At 56.5% G+C, this 18,871-nt stretch overlaps 6 protein-coding genes across 6 annotated transcripts; 4 read left to right on the forward strand and 2 right to left on the reverse strand.

Moving 5' to 3' along the window:
- Window positions 1-565: 565 nt before the first annotated feature.
- G6M90_00g083050 (uncharacterized protein) lies at window positions 566-1,330 on the forward strand (the record flags this gene model as incomplete). Its single annotated transcript, XM_014688041.1, has 1 exon — window positions 566-1,330. One exon carries the CDS (start codon window positions 566-568, stop codon window positions 1,328-1,330), a length of 765 nt encoding a protein of 254 aa, XP_014543527.1.
- Window positions 1,331-2,394: 1,064 nt separating this feature from the next.
- Window positions 2,395-4,143, forward strand: G6M90_00g083060 (uncharacterized protein; the record flags this gene model as incomplete). Its single annotated transcript, XM_014688042.1, has 1 exon — window positions 2,395-4,143. One exon carries the CDS (start codon window positions 2,395-2,397, stop codon window positions 4,141-4,143), a length of 1,749 nt encoding a protein of 582 aa, XP_014543528.1.
- A 1,062-nt stretch (window positions 4,144-5,205) lies between these two features.
- On the reverse strand, window positions 5,206-8,623 carry PCA1_1 (P-type cation-transporting ATPase; the record flags this gene model as incomplete). Its single annotated transcript, XM_066131216.1, has 3 exons — window positions 5,206-8,084; window positions 8,183-8,254; window positions 8,326-8,623. The coding sequence occupies 3 exons, from the start codon at window positions 8,621-8,623 to the stop codon at window positions 5,206-5,208; spliced, it is 3,249 nt and encodes a 1,082-aa protein (XP_065987267.1).
- A 1,760-nt stretch (window positions 8,624-10,383) lies between these two features.
- amy3 (Alpha-amylase A type-3) lies at window positions 10,384-11,880 on the reverse strand (the record flags this gene model as incomplete). The annotated part of the gene is made up of 3 exons (XM_014688044.1): window positions 10,384-11,400; window positions 11,451-11,560; window positions 11,625-11,880. The coding sequence occupies 3 exons, from the start codon at window positions 11,878-11,880 to the stop codon at window positions 10,384-10,386; spliced, it is 1,383 nt and encodes a 460-aa protein (XP_014543530.1).
- A 1,557-nt stretch (window positions 11,881-13,437) lies between these two features.
- het-6_10 (Heterokaryon incompatibility protein 6, OR allele) lies at window positions 13,438-15,714 on the forward strand (the record flags this gene model as incomplete). The annotated part of the gene is made up of 1 exon (XM_014688045.1): window positions 13,438-15,714. The coding sequence occupies one exon, from the start codon at window positions 13,438-13,440 to the stop codon at window positions 15,712-15,714; it is 2,277 nt and encodes a 758-aa protein (XP_014543531.1).
- A 1,091-nt stretch (window positions 15,715-16,805) lies between these two features.
- Window positions 16,806-18,023, forward strand: mp1 (Cell wall mannoprotein 1; the record flags this gene model as incomplete). The annotated part of the gene is made up of 1 exon (XM_014688046.1): window positions 16,806-18,023. One exon carries the CDS (start codon window positions 16,806-16,808, stop codon window positions 18,021-18,023), a length of 1,218 nt encoding a protein of 405 aa, XP_014543532.1.
- Between the last annotated feature and the right edge of the window lie 848 nt (window positions 18,024-18,871).

Raw genomic sequence — 18,871 nt, forward strand, 5'->3', positions numbered from 1 at the left:
CTAGTTCTTAGTCGAAGCTTGACATGTTAGATCTCGTAGTATACTCGTAAACATTTACGACAACAAACCTGCATCAGCAAGCACCAGGGATCCGGCTGTCGAATAAATCGCCTGCCCAATTTTGCGCCGTGAGCACTGGGAATTGCCCACCAAGCACGCGGGTGTCTTCATACACAGCTGGATTTCGTCTCTCATCGGCATCTCTGAAGCCATCATCACATTCTGTAAACAGCCACATGCACCAGGCGCTTTGCGAGTGCTGCAATCTCGACCCAGGCCACCCCGCCCAAGACTCGGTCTAGCCTCTTAGTTCCGTCCTGGGATGCTTTTATTTCCTATCTAGGGCTACAAAGACACAGGTACAAAGCCTAGTTCGGAAGCACACAAAATGTTAAAAAGTCATTACTTCACGTGTTGATCGACGCCATGCCCTCGGGTTTGCGAGAATGGGGAAGCTATATAAGAACAGACGGAGTATCAGCACCCCCCCGAGACCTACTTGGAACTGTTTACCACATTCCGCCCTCTTCAACTACACCTCTGAAGCCCATAGAATCCACACACAATGCTTCTGGCCGCGGTCACCACCGTCCTTTGGGCCATTACGTCCGAAGTCTCGGCTGCGACGGCCACCAGGTTCGAGGGCATCCCGTCGGTGGGCGTGCTCTACACCCACTCGCCCAAAAAGCACATGTGCACGGCTGCCGTCGTCGACAGCAAGCCGGGAAATATGATCATCACGGCTGCGCACTGTATGCGCGGCGACGGGAAGCACCTGCGCTTTGCCCCCGGATATCACGATGGCTCTACGCCATATGGAACCTACCCCGTCACGGGGGCCTATATCCATAACGAGTGGAACAAGACCTTTAGCATCAACCACGACTACGCCATCCTGACCCTTGGTAACGCTACTATTAACGGCAGATCTGTCAATGTCCAGAAGATGACCGGTGGCAACAAAATCAATTTCAGCCCTTCGTACAAGAACGTGGTCAAGGTCTTTGGCTACAATCTCAACGAGGAAAAGCCTATGCGCTGCACAACCTCTACTTATCGGGCTGGAGAGGGACAACTCGGCTTCAACTGCGGTCCCTTCAGGGCAGGGACAAGCGGTTCCGTCTTCATGACCAAGTATCGTAACAAGAAGATGCTTGGAACAATAGTGGGAAACATTGGTGGCTGGCAGGGCGGGGGTTGCAGCGACAGCACGTCGTACTCGGCCAAGTATAGCTCTGGATTGAATCGCGTCTTCGACGAAGCGAGCAACTCGACTGGAAAAACTGATTGCGGTTGGGTGGTTAGGGGCGGTGCTCCCAAGTATTGCTGAGCGACAAGTCTGTTGAAATAAGCTCCTTCTAATTTATTGCAAAAGTCTCTCAAATTGTGGATACTCAAAGTGTGTGCTCCTGAGCCAAGGGATCGGTGATGTCTTGTGCCTTGTTGTTAAGAGTCGATGTTTGAATCTGTGTCCTGGTTTCGACCCGGCAACGCGGCAAGTGAGCAGCGAGGTCGGCAGATCAGCTTCTGGAACATGGCTTCCCATGCCGTGGCGGCAAAAGACGGCAGCCCCTTGTGCAAGCGTCGAATGTTGAATGGATTTGCCACCACATGGCGTTTGCCATGGATGGTTGATCGCCAATGTCCATCTCTCAGTGCCAGCGTCTCTGTCGGCTCCTCAGCGGCATGAAGTCCGCCGAGTTCCCTAAAGGGTTAAGGATGAAACAATTTTGCGGGCCAGTGCCGTCACCCGTCAGCGGCCTCAAAACATTTCAGCGCAATAGGAGGTCAACTGGTGTGAGGCAAATCGTCGTGTCGCCGTCTCATTGTGTTCGTCGAGCCGTGAGAAGTCGTGGTGGCGTGCGGCGTCCTTCACGGTGAGCGATGTCGGGCAACTTGATAGGTCGAGGGAAGGAGCTGTCCTGTCAACTGCCCAGACGTCAGATCCCGCAGCAACCCCCGCTTTTCTTGCACTAATTAGTCCATGTGCCTTTCCCTTCATACACTTACAATTAAACCTCAGTGCCGATACAATTTTGCAGCCTTTCTTCTCCGGTGATTACTTCTACTTCAACGCCAAAAGCCGACATCGTACGCAGCTTGCCCATCTAAACAGTCGGCGGGGCTGTGCTTGCAGAATAAAATCAGTTGTGCTCCAGGGAACCATCACGCGCTAGGCCGCATAAGCCCCAGGCTGGGCATGAGCGATAATCGACAACAGCTTCATGGACTGGCCAAAAGCCAATTGAACAATGGGATGTTCCGGAGAATGACCTACCTTGCGGCATCCTATACATCACGGCGCTCTACAACTCCAAGGAAATTCATCACAGCTTCATCTTCAACTGTGTCATCATACGGCACCGTCCATGTAGACGGCACCACGGAGTCTAGATGAGCAGCAAGAAGAACGCAGCCGCCATCGCCACCGCCGCAGGAAAGGTTTCACGCGCTTGCGATGCCTGCCGAGTGCGGAAGGTGAAATGCAACGGTGACCAGCCATGCGCGCAGTGCGCTCATCTCAATCTGCCCTGTGTATTTGCACCAGCGCCACCCAAGCGCAAACCAGGCATTCGAGGCCGTCTCGTCGCTCAGCTACGCAACAAGACACCAACAAGCGGACCAGGTAGCTCACAAACCGTGTCGCCGCCATCCACGGCCCTGGCTGGTGGCTCTGTTAGCGGTGGCCCTTCATCGGCTGGGTCGTCGCCTAGATCAGGCGTCATCCCAGTGACCTCAATTGCTGGAATTGTCGATAACCTGGGAAGCAGTCCGCCCTCAGAACCGGCATTTACGATTGGAGGATGTGGCTTCTCGGCAGACTTCTTCCTCGGACTACTCCCCGAGTTTGAGGAACTTGTATATCCAGTCAACCCTGTCCTGACACCAGCCGAGATACGGACTGCCATTCATAATATGCATAGCAACTTTGAAGATGCTGCTCTAGTACATGCCTATGCATCAGTGACCATCAACCTCACCAAGACGTCGTGGACAATGAATGGAATCGACATAGCTTCACAAATGACAACCTTGATGCAATACTGTCTTTGGGCGCATAGGAAAGCTGAAATGGCGAGAGAAGGTGATGGATATAACGGTGGTTTACAAGGCGAGATGCCAATCACCGTCAAGCGCATCATGACGTGTATTTGGCTCGAAATCTGTCTCATGGCCTTTAAACGATTTGACCGAAGCTATACAATACTCCAAGAAGCCATCAGCATGGTCCAAATGCTCAACATGCATCAGTATGGCCAGGGCGACCGTCGTCTGACCCATACAGAACTGGCCCGGCGTCAGAGAATGTACTGGGAGGTCTACATCCACGAACGCTTCCTATTCATCATGTCCGGGTTCCCATGCACCATGGTGCCTCTGCGCACTGGACTGCCCCTTCACGACGAAACTCTTGCCGCCCACGTCGCAGTCGGATGGAACCGCCTGATCCTCCTCTTCCAAAACATGGACGACGCCTTCCTCTCATACTGGGCCGCTCAGCAAGTCCCCAACCCCCTCCTCCCCGAGATAACATCACAGTGGATAGAGAGCAAACAGGCACAGCTCGACCAAGACGAGGCAGATGCCGTCGGGGACGAGAAGGAAATGATTGTCGCCGGGTGCGGCACGCTCATCGAACTACAACACGTCGACCTGTTCATCACCCGGCTCTGGCTCCGAACCCTGGTTTGGCAGCTAGCCCTCTCCCACGGCCTGCTCCGCTCCGCGCCAACACAAAACACACACGAGGGCCTGTCGCTTCATTTCCCGGCGCAGCGCCTCTCCGCACAGCTCCGCAGCCTCGTGTCCCGCTTGAAAAGCGTATCCAGCGTCGTCTTTCACGGGAGCGGCATCCTCCAAAAACTGTTCGAGATTACCAGCACCGTGGCAGATGTGCTGGCGCTTCCGCGCGGAATCGGCCAGACGGAAGACGAGTCCCGGGCGAGGCTCGAGGACTTCTTCTACCTCGTCAAGTTCATATTCAGCTTTGAGAGAACGCAGAAACACCAAAGGGACTACCTGAGAGAGAAACTCGAGGTGCTGGAGAAGATGTACACCGTCGTGGATTTCAGGGAACTGGCGGGCGCGAGCCCTTCGTCCGCATCAGGGGATGTATACGAGTCAATAGCAAAGGCTACCTGAAGAATATAATCGCATAGCCAATGAGAATCTCAAACACCACAATGCCCATGCCACAGAACAGGCCGCCCTTTTTTTAACTCTGTAAAAGTCTAACCCGAAAACATGAGGTTATTGCGCAAGTGACCGGCTAATGCTAGATCTCTTCATGGTGTCTTGGGTCCAACGTGATGAACAACACAAACCGTCGTATTACCTACCTAACAAGCTGTTAAGATCTAGCACGCCGGAAAGCCTGGGCCGGGGGGGCAAGGGGCCCGTCACAACAAGGCACCTTGCGTGACAAAGCTTGACACGAAATACTCCCGTGCGAGAATGGCGAATCGTGAGGCAAGTTCGGAAAGGGGCTCAAAGGCGAGAACGCGGCATGAACCAGGCCATAAAACCACGGCTTCGAGGCGTTGTTTATTCGACCAACGTAGCAGCACCCGGATAGAAGCTGTTTCTTTCACTCTGGGAACCCCGTGCTTCTGGCAGCCAAGGGCACGGATCTGAGACGAGTCGAAGGTACCGGAGTACGAGGTCCTGATGCAACGGTGGGGAGGGTTGCGTGGCGCGAGAACCTTGATGGGCACTTTCTGACCGTATTAATGCAACAATCGGCCCATCCCATCTCATCCCACACCTCTCAAAACTGCATCCAGGCTACGGTGACACATGCTCAAAAGTTTCAAAAACGACTGTTGTATAAGACTATTCCTAACTATGTTGCTTCTTTCATCCAAACCAATTGTTGCTATTCATAGCCACCGCAATCACGGACACCAACAGTGCTGGTATGCCACTACTCCTGTCCCTGCCTCGCAGTTGTTTGTGTGCGGAATCTGAGCAGGTGAAAATCCACCCTTGCTGAGACACCACTGACCACTGATGAAAAAAGAAAATCGCATCAAACGCAATACTGGATACCATTTTCATAGCCGCGCATCTGTTGAAGGTACTCTAATATCTCGCAATACAAAATCGTGTGCTTGGATCCGCAAACACCGGTTGTCTACCGGCCCCTGGCGAGTGTTGAACGGCCAGTGCCTTTTGTCCTTGGCAACTGAACTCGAATTACCGTCTTTACACTGTCGGGGCCGATACCTTTGGCTTCTTCAGCAACATGGTCATGGCTGCCACAATGACGGGGACAACGCTGACAATCTCACCCAGACCGGCGTAGGCTGGTGGAATGCGAATATTGACAAATGCACCAGACGCAAGGAGAATGGCCAGAACGTTGTACACGGCGGACCATGCAAAGTTGAAGACCATGCGTCGAAAGCTTACGCGACTAATTTCCAAGAAGAAAGGAATTCCCTCGAGTCCATTGAGAAGAACGACGTCGGCAGCTTTTCCGGTGACATCGCTGGCGGACAGAACACTGCCGAGCTGGACACCAACATCTGCTTGCGATACAGCAACGGCGTCATTGGTTCCGTCCCCAACAAACATGACGCATTTCCCCTCCTGCATTAGTTTAGCGACGTAGTCTCGCTTTTCAGCAGGTGTGCATTGTGACACAATGTTGGGAATTCCGACTTCAGAGCCAACCATTTCAACAGCGTGCTTCTGGTCACCCGAAACCAGATGGGTGGTAATATTGCGTCTTGCTAATTGGGAGACAACTCCGGCAGCCTCTTTGCGAAGATGAGTCCGAAGACCAAACAAGGCGATAGGTGCTCCATCCTGGGTGACGACCAAAAGTGTCATGCCGTCATTTTGAAGACGCGAAACTTGGTCGTGAGAAGCAGTTTTGGTCCACTTGGGATTTCCGGCTCGAAGTATGGTACCATCGAGTTTGGCCTCAACTCCAGCTCCAGGGATGACTTGAACGTCTTTGAGGGCCTCGGCAGGAATACTCTGGTCTTTCAAATAGTTGGCAACAGCGAGGGAAACCGGGTGCTTGTTACCGGCGACCAAGGCCTTCGCAATTGATATTGCCATGGCTTCATTAATGAGAAGGACTTGTTTCTGCACATCCAGTTTTTCTTCAGTAATGGTGCCAGTTTTGTCAAAAACAACATCCGTCACTTTGCGGCCTCGCTCCGTGCATTCCGCAGACTTGATAATGACACCGCTGCGGGCGGCAATGCCACCCGCAATGACAAGAACCATGGGCACGGCCAGGCCGAGGGCGCAGGGGCAGGAGACGGCCAAAGTGGCGACAGCATAAGTGATGGCATTCGAGATAGACTGGCCAGCTTTGTATTTGCGAACTTTGAAGCCGACAACCAGCCATACAATCACGACAATGATGGCAACTGCGGTGACAACCGGCACGAACCAGCTTGCAACGCGGTCTGCATAGTCCTGCAATTTGGGCTTTGAATTCTGTGCCTCTTCAACAAGCTGTGCAATGTCCGTCACAGTATTCTTGCCCGGAAGTCGAGTCAGTTGAGCAATCAGGGTACCATTTTTGTTGACTGTACCAGCAATTACCGCGTCGCCTGGCCCTTTGGATACCGGAACACTCTCTCCCGTGAGCATTGACTCATCAACATCGCTTTGGCCGCTAAGAACGAGACCGTCAGTGGGCACGCCCGAGTCAGGCCCAATCTTGAATTTGTCGCCATATTGCAACAAGCGGGCATCAATGGTTCTATCCTTATTGTTCTCAACGATGACAGCCGTAGTAGTTTGGAGAGATCGCAAAGACACAGCCTCGACGGCTCGGATACGCGCAAAAGCAGCCACGAGTCGACCCAAGATGACGAGGGTGATCAGAAGCGTACTGGTCTCAAAAAATTCCGATGTCTCAAGCGGCTTGCCAGCCATGCGAAAGCCAAAGGCCACAACGGAATACACGTATGCCGCAGTGATGCTGATGACCACAAGCATATCCATCTCAATGGTGCAACTGTGAATGAGAGCGCCGATGGCCGGGCGATAGAAGTCGGGAATGGCGATAAGCTGGACAAGTGTGGCTAATACGAGGGAAATAATGGCCCGCGTTTTTTCGCTAACAGGGGTACTGCCCCAAGCCAAAACCAGGACAGGAATGGTAAGAACAGCCGCGAGAATAGTCTTGATAAGTTGGTCATAGAGTCTCTTGCGGCCGCTCGAGACCGACGGATCATCGCCAGGAGGAGCAAGCCCCTCGACTTGGCCTTGGAGCTTGTCGAACAAATCTCTCGCCCCAATCATCGTTGGGACATAGCTTAAGCGAACAGTCGTCTTGCTCAGGATAGTGCTACCGGCGACACCTTCGATGTTGCAATCCAAAAGTGTCTTGGCCGATTTTCCAGATGCCAGCACATCAAGAACCTGGTCGTCGCTAGCCATGCGATTGCAACGAAAGTTGGTTGCTCTCTCCGCAGCGCGAATAACCTCGGCTGCGGTGTTAACTGACGTGTCGACCTCGAATTCTGCATGACTCATTACAAAGTTGACTTTGACAGACGATACACCAGCAATCTTGTTTAGAGTGTTGGTCATCTTGTTACCACATCCTGAGCAAGTCATGCCGTCAACGACAAGCATGACATGCTCTAGCCCCTCGACCTTTTCAACATCGCGCTCGATTGAACGATGCCTGTCGGACTTGCTGCTATCAAGAGACTGAATGGTGTCATGGCCCGGCGCGTGGTCGTGGTCGTCGCAGCAATCATGCTTTACCGGCTTGCAGCAGGAGTCGTCTTCCCCTTGGTGCTTAGCCATCTTTCCGCGGCGCCTAATTTCGTGGTGATGGTGAGGACCGTCGTGTCGATGGACCTTTCGCCCGCTGGCGTATATTTCGGCTTTGTCGTCAAGAGCGTTTGGGACAGCGCTAGGTATGGCTTTCTTGGGCTGGTTAGCACAGCACGTCGTCGACCAACCTCGCTCGAGAACGCTTCGACAGATGCAACGAGCAGAGTCGAGATAGGCGCTGTATTGCTTAAATGCTTTTTCCAGGTGGGAGCTGCATGCTCCCGAAGGATGGTGCCCATTTGCGTCGTGCTGGTGTTCATGTCTGGCGGCGGCTGTTCAGTGGTTGTGAGGTGAGCAGAGCGCATTATACAAGATGGAGAATTGGGGCAGTGAGAGTCCTTTCAGGGGCAGGACAATGAAGTTGACATACTATTTTGGTCGAGGTTGTCCGTCTCGCATGTCTTTTCGCACTCGAGTGCAGCGGCTGCAAGGATACATTTCTCTTTTTCCAGCTGTCAGACTGGAACTGGTGGCCCCCCAACATCGAACACGGATCGCACAGCGTATACTCACCATCGCAGTTCTCCTCATTACTGGAGCAGCAGGCCAGAGTTTCAGAAAGGCTGGGATTGTCACAGCAAAATTCGTCGTCACAGCACTCCCCCTCCTGGGTGCAATGCTCCTCACCCATGAAAGGGTCTGGGCCATGGTCGTGGTCGTGAATTTGTCCGTGGTCCTGGACTTGTTCATGATTGTGGCCGCCGTGGTGGTGGCCGTGTTCTTCGTGGTGAAGACTGTTCTGGTTGTGTTCAGATACCGCTGCGGGAACGGCATCATGGCTGCCGTGGCCAGAGCAGCACTCGGTGCCCATGATTGCGGTTGAAAAGAAAAAGGGTTCGCAAGTGCAAATTCTTAGTCGACGGGATGAAAGCGACTGTTGGATGCAGTCAGGCGCTTTGGGGTAGATTGCGATTTGGGCAAGAGAGAATCAAAGCAGAAAGGCAATGAAGGAGGTGCAGCAGGATACGTGGGACATATAGCAGAGGAAGTAGCGGGGGACGACGCCACGCGGCTTGAATTAAAACAGGCACTGGGAATTCGAGACGGCACCGACAAAGACAGCGACCGAGAAAAGAATCGAAATACTACTAGGTTCGGCCAAATGAGATGCGGCGGCGAGGACAAAGCGGCGAGTGCGGTGTCATCCCTGCATCCCAATCCGATCGGTTCTCGCAAAAGCACCACCGTCACCAAGGGTTGATGGAGTCGCATCCCCGACTGATTATCGACGGGACTAGGGCAACCCGAAGCCTGGAGCGTCGTCAGCTTCACAGGATGGGGTACAACCACGTTGATGTCGCCACGGCCCGAAACTCCTAACAGCAGTGGCGCCTCATCTGTTGTCGCACTTGTCCGAACACCACATGAATTTGCAGGCCCCAGTTTAAGCGTAAAGCTATCTGGAGACGCGAAACGCTTGTCCCCGTTGAACCAGCTTGTACGCCAATGGCCTGATTTTTTTTTTCCCCTTTCCTTTTCCCGATGCCTACCAGACTTTTCGGGGTGGTGGATCAAAAAAAAAAACCAGTTGGCATGCGTCACCAGCGCATTCTAGTTTTGCTAGATGCTTCCATCCGTTGGGTCCCACTGCCCATGACTTGGAGTGCGGAAGGTTCCGTCGCCAAGTTTCATCTTGTTCAATAAACCCTTCCCTGGATGTTTGAATGGATCACGATTCGCCGGGCCTGGTGTCGAGAATATCGGCAAAGTTCGGACAAAACCAACACTTTGGGGCCAAGAAATCACCCCTCCACTGCAAATTGGCCACGAGTGCAGAATTTCAAGCAACCAACACAAGCAGTTGCGCGACACCAAATTGACTTTTGCGTCACCTTACGCTGCCGCTCATTGGTTTCGACGATTGCGCATGGTCCCTTTGGCGTGATGGACCAACCGAGCTTTACAAACGCAATCCGCCAAGGATACTCCGTACACGAATCAAGGTAGGTAGCATAGGTAGGTAAGTGAATCCGTGCTCCATGTCCTCGGAGTAGATGCCCGATCCCTCCCAGCGGTAGTTACTCACAGAGACGACTGGGAGACATGCCTGTGTTCCAGCAGCTTTCCCAACTTGCCTGCATACGCTCCATCTGCGCGTCCGTCGAACTTGAAACTGAACCTATCGGACTATTTGTTAGACATGACGACAATGACAGGGTAGAAAGGGGTGAACAACAGATTCCCCCTCCCCCCCCATGACAAAGCCCGCAAACAACGCAGTTCCTAGTAGTAGTAGTAGTCAAAGATAGCAACCAAAAGCTTAAACCGAACCATGATTGGCCTGTCCACAAGTCGTGTTACAAGAGCGCAGCATGCAAAGGCGCACTGTCCAAGCATACGAGGGTCTCGGCTTTGCACCTGTGTGAGTAGTGAATCCTGGCTCGGATTCACCGAATCGACTACTATTTTCAAAGGCTCTACGGAGTACCGAGTATCGCGTGTCTTGACCACGCAGCCGTCGCACACATCAGCCTCGTGTCTGCACATCCCTTCCATCTACACTCCAAACAGCCAGTTCACCTTCCCCCCCCTCGAGCCTCAATAGTAGTGAATCCTCGTCTCTTCAACGCTTTACATCAGCCCCCTAAACACAACCGGCGCCCCGTCCCTCACAGTCGCGCACAGCCTCCCCTCCCCGTCGGCCACATACGTCTCCCCGTCGAGCACGCCCTCCCACCGCCCGCCCGGCCTCCGCGTGAAGAAGCAGTACTCGCGCGTGTGCCCCCGTCCGATATTACTCGTCAGCACCATCACCCTGCCGCCCTCCCTGCTCCACGCGTACGCCGTCTCGTCCACAAACAGGTGGACGTGGTCGTCGCCCGCCAGCCCGCCGGCCGCCTTCTTCACGCCCGTCAGCTTGCCAATAAACCCGTACAAGTCGCCGCCCGTGCCGAAGCCGCTCCTCCACAGGTCCTCCCTGTTCTCCGGGTCCGCGGCGCCCGCGAAGCCCTGCTCCGTGCCGTAGTACACGACGGGCACGCCGCGCGCGAGCAGCACGTAGGCGAGCGCGTTCTTGAGCAGCGCCGCGTCTCCCCCCTGGTGGAGGAAGCGCGGGTTGTCGTGGTTGTCGAGAAAGGTGCCCAGGGCCGAGGGGTCCGGGAACGCGGCGCCCACGCGGTCGTGCATGTCGACCAGGGCCTGGGGGTGGCCGCGCTGCTGGAAGAAGTCGGTGAGCGGGTAGTACACGGGGTAGTTGAGCAGGCCGGACATGGAGCCGGCGTAGCGGGCGACGTAGGCCGGATCGCCGTGGAACACCTCGCCGAGGGTGTAGACGGCCGCGGCGGAGGCGAAGCCCGCCCAGTAGTCGTGCTCGACGTGCTTGACTGTGTCGATGCGGACGCCGTCGGGGGCGTACTCGTTGACGAGCCACTGGATCCAGTTGCGGTAGAGGCGGCGGATGGCGGGCGACTGCGTGTCGAGGTCGGGGAGGTTGGCGATTTGGCAGTTCTCGATGGACGTCTGGTTGGAGTAGTCGATCGCGCAGGGGGGGTGGTAGGACGACGCCTGGTCGAGGGGGGAGGGCTGGCGGGAGGCGAGGGCGGACGGGCCCATGTGGTTTGCTACCACGTCTATCATGACGTACATTTGCTGCAGGGTGAGTACGTGGCTGCTTGTGGGTGAGGAAGGGGTTTTCGTACCTTTTCGTGGGCGGCGTCGACGAGCTTCTTCAAGTCGTTTGCGCTGCCGTAGTGGGCGTTGATGGCGTACAGGTCCTGAGCCCAGTATCCGTGGTAGCCGCCGGCGGCATCTGTCGACATGTTAGTAGTCCATTTGATGGCACGGGTTTCGTCTTGGGCGTTGGCCCTGCGTACTGGCCACCACGGGCGTGATCCAGATGGCGTCGAATCCCATGCCCCTGATGTAGTCGAGCTTCCCCTCGAGTCCCTGGAACGTGCCGCCGCAGTAGTCGCCCAGGTTGCCGCACGGGTCGCCGCCATTGTCGCTGCTGCTTCGGGCAATGCGGTCCGTCAGGGCGAAGTAGATGCTTCGCGATTTCCAGGCGTTCGTGTCGGCGGCGTGGGCGAGCTGCGCCAGCAAAGTGAGCGTTGTTGGCAACGATGGCTTCATAGCGGCGGGCACTTTGGTCACGGTGGGAGTTGGCTGTGAAGTGATTTTGCACAATGCCACCAACCAGTCTTCCGGAAGGGGTACGGCACTTGCTATATACACTGATCACGGAATGATGCCGCCTTCTTCCTAGTGTATAGTGAATCCTCCCATCATGCAGCACACCGTTTCCCATGACCGGCAATCACCTCTCCATCAAGCAGGTCCCTTGGCGTCCCGAATCGGTCCATGACATGCCCGTCAACAATAGGCCCGAGATGGCCCGGGAGGAGGTAGCATCGTCTCAATCCAGGACGGCTTTTGATCTGCGAGGGTTCCGGTCTGGGGTTGCATCGCCGAGGACTAAACTGGTAGTTCAGCCGCCTCCCGCGTGGACATTGGACTGGAGATGGACAAGGAGCCGACCGGCGTCCCGGCTGGTTTCGGTGCCCAAGTGCAGGAGCTGTTTTGCCTTGTAGCACGTGGCGTTGCGGGCTCTGGCAGAATGTATGCATTTGCCTCATGTCGAGATCTGTAAATGTGGTGTTGGCATTATGTGCTGGCTGTGATGGATCATGGACGTGAATTGTCATCTTGGCCCCAGGGTAGGATTCGATTTGCATCCAATTCATCAGCGATCGGAGCTTGATCAAGGTCGCGCCTTGTAGCGGATTCGTGGCATCGGCGAGTTTGTAAAGTGGCGTGATTCCGATTTGATCTGAGCATCATTTTCATCCTTGGCAAGTATTTGGGCGTTGTTTGAATGCAAGTGTCGTCGCGTTTGGTTATTTTACTTGGGGAACGGCACGAGCATGTCTCGATTCGGAAACGCTTGCCTCTTTTGTGTACCTGATGTTGTGCACCGTGCCGAGAATATGTGTCACGCGCCGAGCCGTGTCTTGACTGCGCTGGGATGGGTAGGGGAATATACCAGGCGTTTTATGTGCGACCTGCACATGTGCCGTCTCACTGCTGGCCGTGGAGGCCATCTAATGAGCTACGATGCGGAACCAGACAGCAAGTTGCTCTGCGTTTAGAAAACCCTAACCCTAACCCTAACTATATGGCAAAGAGCGATAGTACTGACGAAAGCCATGTTGGCCAACGTTAGTGTCAAAGACTGAAATGAATAGCAGTCATTTTCATATTCCCACTTTAGTTTGAGGAATTCATTCACGAGAACGACTATGCCGGCATAACACTTTGGCTGCAGCGTACATCTTGCGCCGGCACGACTATTACCACTTTTGACGCTGTTAGCACCTTTATCCAAACCACAGCACTTACCAGCAAACGCCAACAGCGCAGGTGTATTAGACTTGAAATAAACACAAACGTATTGAATAGACATGCGGCTGCCAATACCCTCATGCAGGTGGACCACGTTTCCCACCAAACAACCACCATCGATTGGGCAACGAAGCAATATTACTTGCGGCTGAGGCGTCTCCTTCAGCCGCTTGGCGTTGCGAGACGAAGAAATAGCCATCGCAGCCCAAGGCACGCCTCAGTATCAACTCCAGCCTTTTTTGTACCAGACAGTCGATGGCATCCAGCCCAGCCATCACCACGTTCAGAATGCCCAGCCCAGAAATATATCCCTACGCGCCGCTCGACCTGTCGCGGCAAACATTTCGTCTCATCCGGCTCCTCCCGCCAAAACCACCAGTAATACCAGGCTGCTACGGCACGCTGCGAATCGAGCTAATCGAAGCCGAGATTGACGCCGCCTCCAAGCCGTCGCGTGCATACGACGCCCTCACATACGCCTGGGGCGTCGCGGCCCACGAGAAGCCGACCCGCGCCATCATCGTAGAGCACCGTGGCGCATCGTACCGCCTCTGGATCCATCGCCCGCTGGAGCTCGCCCTCCTGCACCTCGTCCAGGACAGAGCCACGCGCCTCCCGCTCTTCGTGGACCAGATATGCATCAACCAGGACGCCAACGGCGGCGGGTACAACGAAAAGGCGCACCAGGTGCGTCTCATGCGGGCCATTTACTCGCGCTGCCGCCGCGCCCTCGTCTGGCTGGGCACCGCGACCCGCGCGTCAGACGAGTGGTTCACTTACACCCGCGAGATATGCCACTCGGGCCTGCTAAGCGGGCTCATGGGCCCCCGGGCGCCGAGCTTCATGCGCGTCTTCGACGCCGTCATGGACCCCTCGGTCCCGGTGGCCGGGCAGGCGCGCGAGGACCGCGACGCGCTGCTCGCGCTGGTCCGGCGCCGCGGCGGCGACCGGTACCCCGTGGCCGGGCTCGCCGACGTCCTGGACCGCCCTTGGTTCGGCCGCCTGTGGACCATCCAGGAGGCCTGCCTGGCGCCGGGGGTGACGGTCGTGTGCGGCCGCCAGGCCCTGTGCCTCGAGTGCTTCTGCGCGGGCGCCCTGTTCTTCAGCGTCTGCAACACGCACTGGGTGCGGCAGCCGGGGGCCAGGACCGGGTCGGAGCTGCGCCGGCGCGACGGCATCTTCCAAAAGACGCCGCGGCTGCGCAGGGTCGTGCAGGAGCGCAAGGCTATCCACGCGACGGGCGTGCGGCAGAGCTTCTACGACGTCGTGCTCAAGTACAATGTCAACGGGGGCCGGGCCAAGATTGGCGCCACGCTCCCGGAGGACAGGATCTTTGGGCTGCTGGGCCTCGCGGCCGACGACGACCCCCTGCGCCGGCGGGTGCGTGTCCGGTACGACGCCGTCGATCCGGAGGCCGGGGTTGTGCGGATTTACACGGAGGTGGCGGCCCTCTTGCTGGGGCACAGCGTGGATGCGCTGCTGTACGTCCAGGCGGGCAGGAAGACGGGGGGGCTGCCGTCGTGGGTTCCGGACTGGACGATGGAGCTCAGACTGCCGGTGGGCTATGCGTCGTTGAAAGAGGCCCTGTTCTGTGCTGGAGGACCCGAGGACCAGGGGCGATTCTGCGTCGACCTCGAGGCTGGGCGGCTGACGATCCGGGGATGCATGGTGGGCGAGGTGGTGGCTGTTGGGGAGCGTACGTATCGCGACCGGGTGGATGGCATGATGCAGAGAGACGTCGACTACCGCTGGGCAAAGAAGTTCTTTGACGAGGCTGCGCAATTTACACGGGACGCGGGCGCGATGCGCGACGACGACGAGGCCTCGCTGGCCCTGCGGTCCCGGCGAGTTTGCGACTCGGGCTTGAGTCATGAGCAATTTGGGCATCGGCTGGGCGTGGACGACGGCCTCAGGAGGCTTGGTGTCGTCCACGGCTATTACTACAAAATAGGGCGGCGTCTGCTCGAGTCAGATGAGACCGTCGCGAGCTACCACATCTCGCGCATCTATCGAACCGTTGGCATCACGCCGTGGTACTTTATCCCGCCGCCGGAGATGGACACACTGCGCATGTGCGCGCGAGATCCGTCATTGGCGTGCAGAGTGTTGTGCAGTGCTGTGGGCGACTTTGTCGAGGACATGGTCGGAATGTGCGTCGCGTCGGCTCGCATATCCGTGGTACCCTACTATCTTCGACTTCGTCGACGGTACGCCAAGGTCACATTACATGTTGGCGATGAGGCTATGAGGCAGCATGGCTTCGACGCTGACAAGGGCACGAGAGAAGACATGGCTGCCTTTTCGGACAATATTCTCAAGAATGTCGGGCGCAGGCTGTATCGCACGGCGACAGGGTACGTGGGCATAGGGCCGCCGGAGATGAGGGCAGGAGACGCAGTGACGGTGTTTCACGGCGGCACCACGCCTCATCTGCTGAGGAGGGTGGCACGTCCAGAATCAGGGAATGGCGAGTTGTGGCAGTACGTTGGGGAAGCGTATTGTGACGGCATGATGCATGGCGAGGCGTTGGAGGCAACGTCTGAGCGCAGCTTTACTCTTTGCTAACATTGAATGCTTTCTTATATAGAGGCAGGGATCTCGGTCTGAAGTCGTCGAGGTTACATGAGGGCGACTCTGTCGCATGGCGGAGGCTGCTTTTGATGCTTGGTTCTCCCCGGCGCTCTGACTCTATGCAGCATCGGCAAAGGATATTGGAACTTGCTACACGTCGGCGTGGTTCCACTTGAGAAGAAGAGCGCGGTGCCATTTCGGCTCTAAACAGGCACTGGGACATTACCGCAAGGCGCTTCGGCCGAATCGGCCAGGAGTGGCAAAGTCAAGACGCAGCAGTCAAGCCACCCGGCCATGGTATAAAAGGGCCGGCTTTCTTAAAAGGATCAACCAATGCTCTTGTTGGCCCTCTCTTGGTGGGTTAGCGGAAATAGCAACCAGTTCTCCCCATCACGAGAGACAAGTCAGACGTACATGACCACACAAGGCCTAGAACTCGACAACAACTACAACAATCTCGGCCCGTCACACAACTGGGCTCCAATACGACAGGCCAGTGTACAGCCGTCCAGTCGCATTTCCTGTCTCTTAAGGAAAAGACGATCCGGGTTGGCCAGCTAGCGAGACAACTTGGAAGTGAGTGTATGGCAGAAACACGGACAGGTCCTTCATCGGGTTAGCTCCACCCGCAGACTCGCAGCGCGGGGGAGCCAAACCACGGCAGAGCACGACCAACGATCCAATCAGGTCTTGCGACCATGTCGAGGTCGGGCACTGGCCTCGCCTAACCGCTCCTTGACAGCTCGCGGGACACCATCAGGATGCCTGGGCCCCTTGTTCTTGCAGTCGATAGCGCCGCTACCCCAGGTTATGATGGGATGACAACCTCGGGCCCGTCCACGCCAGCGGCAAATGGCTTGTGATGGGAACGGGTTGTGAACTTGTGTCCATGTCGTCCCGTAGGGGCAGCACGAGGGCTTGGCCAAAGTATGTATATACACGACCATGGTCGCATTCCCGCAAGAAAGACGCCTCTGCCCACCGCGGCGATTTGAGTTTTGCTAACAGTCGGCTAGCGGAAAAACCACTCTCGTTCAGAAACGCCATTCGTTTGATCTTGTTCTTGCCCCAGGCCCTCTCCACCCATGAAGTTCCTCCTCTTCGCCTCGACGGCCTTGGCCCTCATCCGGCGCCAGGGCGACGTCCTCTCGGCCGACGTTGCCGCCATTGTCACGAGCGTCACGGCTCTCCAGGCACGGGTCAACGAGTTCCAGGGCGCGGCCCAGGCGGACGCCTTGATCGCCGCCTCCAAGGGCGTGGTCGCGGCCATCAAGAAGGGTACTGCGGATGCCCGTGCCTCTCCGTCGTTGAGCCAGGACGAGGCGTTTAGTCTCGTCCCGCCGCTGCAAAACCTGATTGGCGTTGTCAACAAGACCGTCGGTGATTTGGTCACCAAGAAGCACGTCTTTGCTGACTCTGGCCGCGGCTGCGAGGTCTACCCGCAGCTCGTGGAGCAGAAGATCGACTCCCAGGCCTTTTCTGACGCCCTCGTTAACAAGGTTCCTGAGGCGTTAAAGGGCATTGCCGGCCAAATCTCTGCTCCCATCTTGAAGAGCCTGGCTGATGGTGCCGCGGCGTTCAAGGACGTCGAGTGTGCTGCCACCTCGACCGGCGCCACGCAGTCTTCTACTATTTCCGTCTCTTCAACCGTGTCTTCTGCCGGCTCTGTCACCACGACTGGCGGCGGCACGTCCGTTTCGTCTCCGGCTTCCACGTCTGGCGCGCAGACTGGTAGCGCTTCCGGAACCGCCACCGAGCCCGGGTCTGCTACCGGCACCAAGACGCCTGGCACCGCGACAGGTACCACCGAGACGGGCCCCAAGACTCGCACTGGTTCCGGTACCGCTACGGCTACCGCCTCCGAGTCTTGCGGTGAGACTACCACTGTGCAAGTACCTGTGACGGAGACTGTCCCTTGCACCACCACTGGGGGTTCCGGTTCTCACCCAACTGGTGGTCCTGGATCTCAGCCCTCCAGTGGTTCCGGCTCCCAACCTACCGGTGGTTCTGGCCCCCAACCCACTGGCGGCTCCGGTTGCCCAGGCTGTGCTCCTGGACAAACCAGCCCCGGATCCGGATCTGGCCCCAATCCCACCGGTACCCTTGTCCCTATCCCATCAGGTGGCGAAGGCGGCCATGGAGGCAGCGGAGGAAATGGAGGAAGCGGAGGCAGCGGTGGAAGCGGCGCTCACCCGTCCCCCAGCTCTCCTGTCATAGTCGCCGGCGCTCCCCGGGGTGAAATCCCCCTCGCCGTTCATGTAGCCATGGCTGCCATTGTGGGTGCAGTGGGTGCTGCTCTCTAAGCGATTGATTTATTTGGACTGCCATGTGGAGGAAAATGACTAATTTGACCCGTTGTCGTGGTTTGCAAAAAAACGGCCCCTGTGGTCTCGACTCTTCTGCTAGACATGTGTATCTGGCCACTTTGCGCCCTTTCCATGAATTGCAGATTGAATTTTCTTCTTTTTTCCCAATGTGTCCCCTCGCAGTGCCGCGTCATGGGTAAATGGCGCTTGTAGCTGATTCACACGGCTTTTGTGCCCAGGCCATCATGCCACCTTTGACATGTCGAGTCTGATGGACCACTCTGCTACATGTGCAGTGACACATGCGCGGGCAGATCACGCCATGGCTTCTTTTGTTCATCCAGAACCCCCTCCTGTTGGGACGCTTCACGTCCATTGGGCCCAGTGTGCGCCAGGCGTTCCGGCCTCGACGCTCGTCCTCCCGCCAAAGGCGCCACCGGCCGTAGGACCCATGTGCTATTGACTTCAATGTTGACTACACAGAGCCGTGAGGAGCTGAAAAGTCTGGCAATGAAAAGGGGGCTTGACGTGGCGTGCGGCTTCTCTCCACCCGTGACTGACGGGGCCTGGCTCCCCCAGATTTTGGGGAAGAGCCCTCGGCCGAGCGGTTACATCGTCCGGAGCTCAGGCCCGGTGTCGGACTGGCGCGAGCCAAGAGGCAATTTGCTCATCAATCTTCAATCTTCGCATTCACGCATAAACAGCGGGGTAGATGGGGAAGGGCCCCTGTGTGGAACGCCAAGGGCCTCTTCCTCCAACACAATCACCTGGTTCGACGGCCATGTTGTGCGTCTTTGTGTCTGCGCACCGTGATTCGATCACGGCCTCGTCGCCCCGGCTCGACA

This window comes from Metarhizium brunneum, chromosome 5 (genome assembly GCF_013426205.1).
Source record: "Metarhizium brunneum chromosome 5, complete sequence".
Lineage (NCBI taxonomy): Eukaryota > Fungi > Ascomycota > Sordariomycetes > Hypocreales > Clavicipitaceae > Metarhizium > Metarhizium brunneum.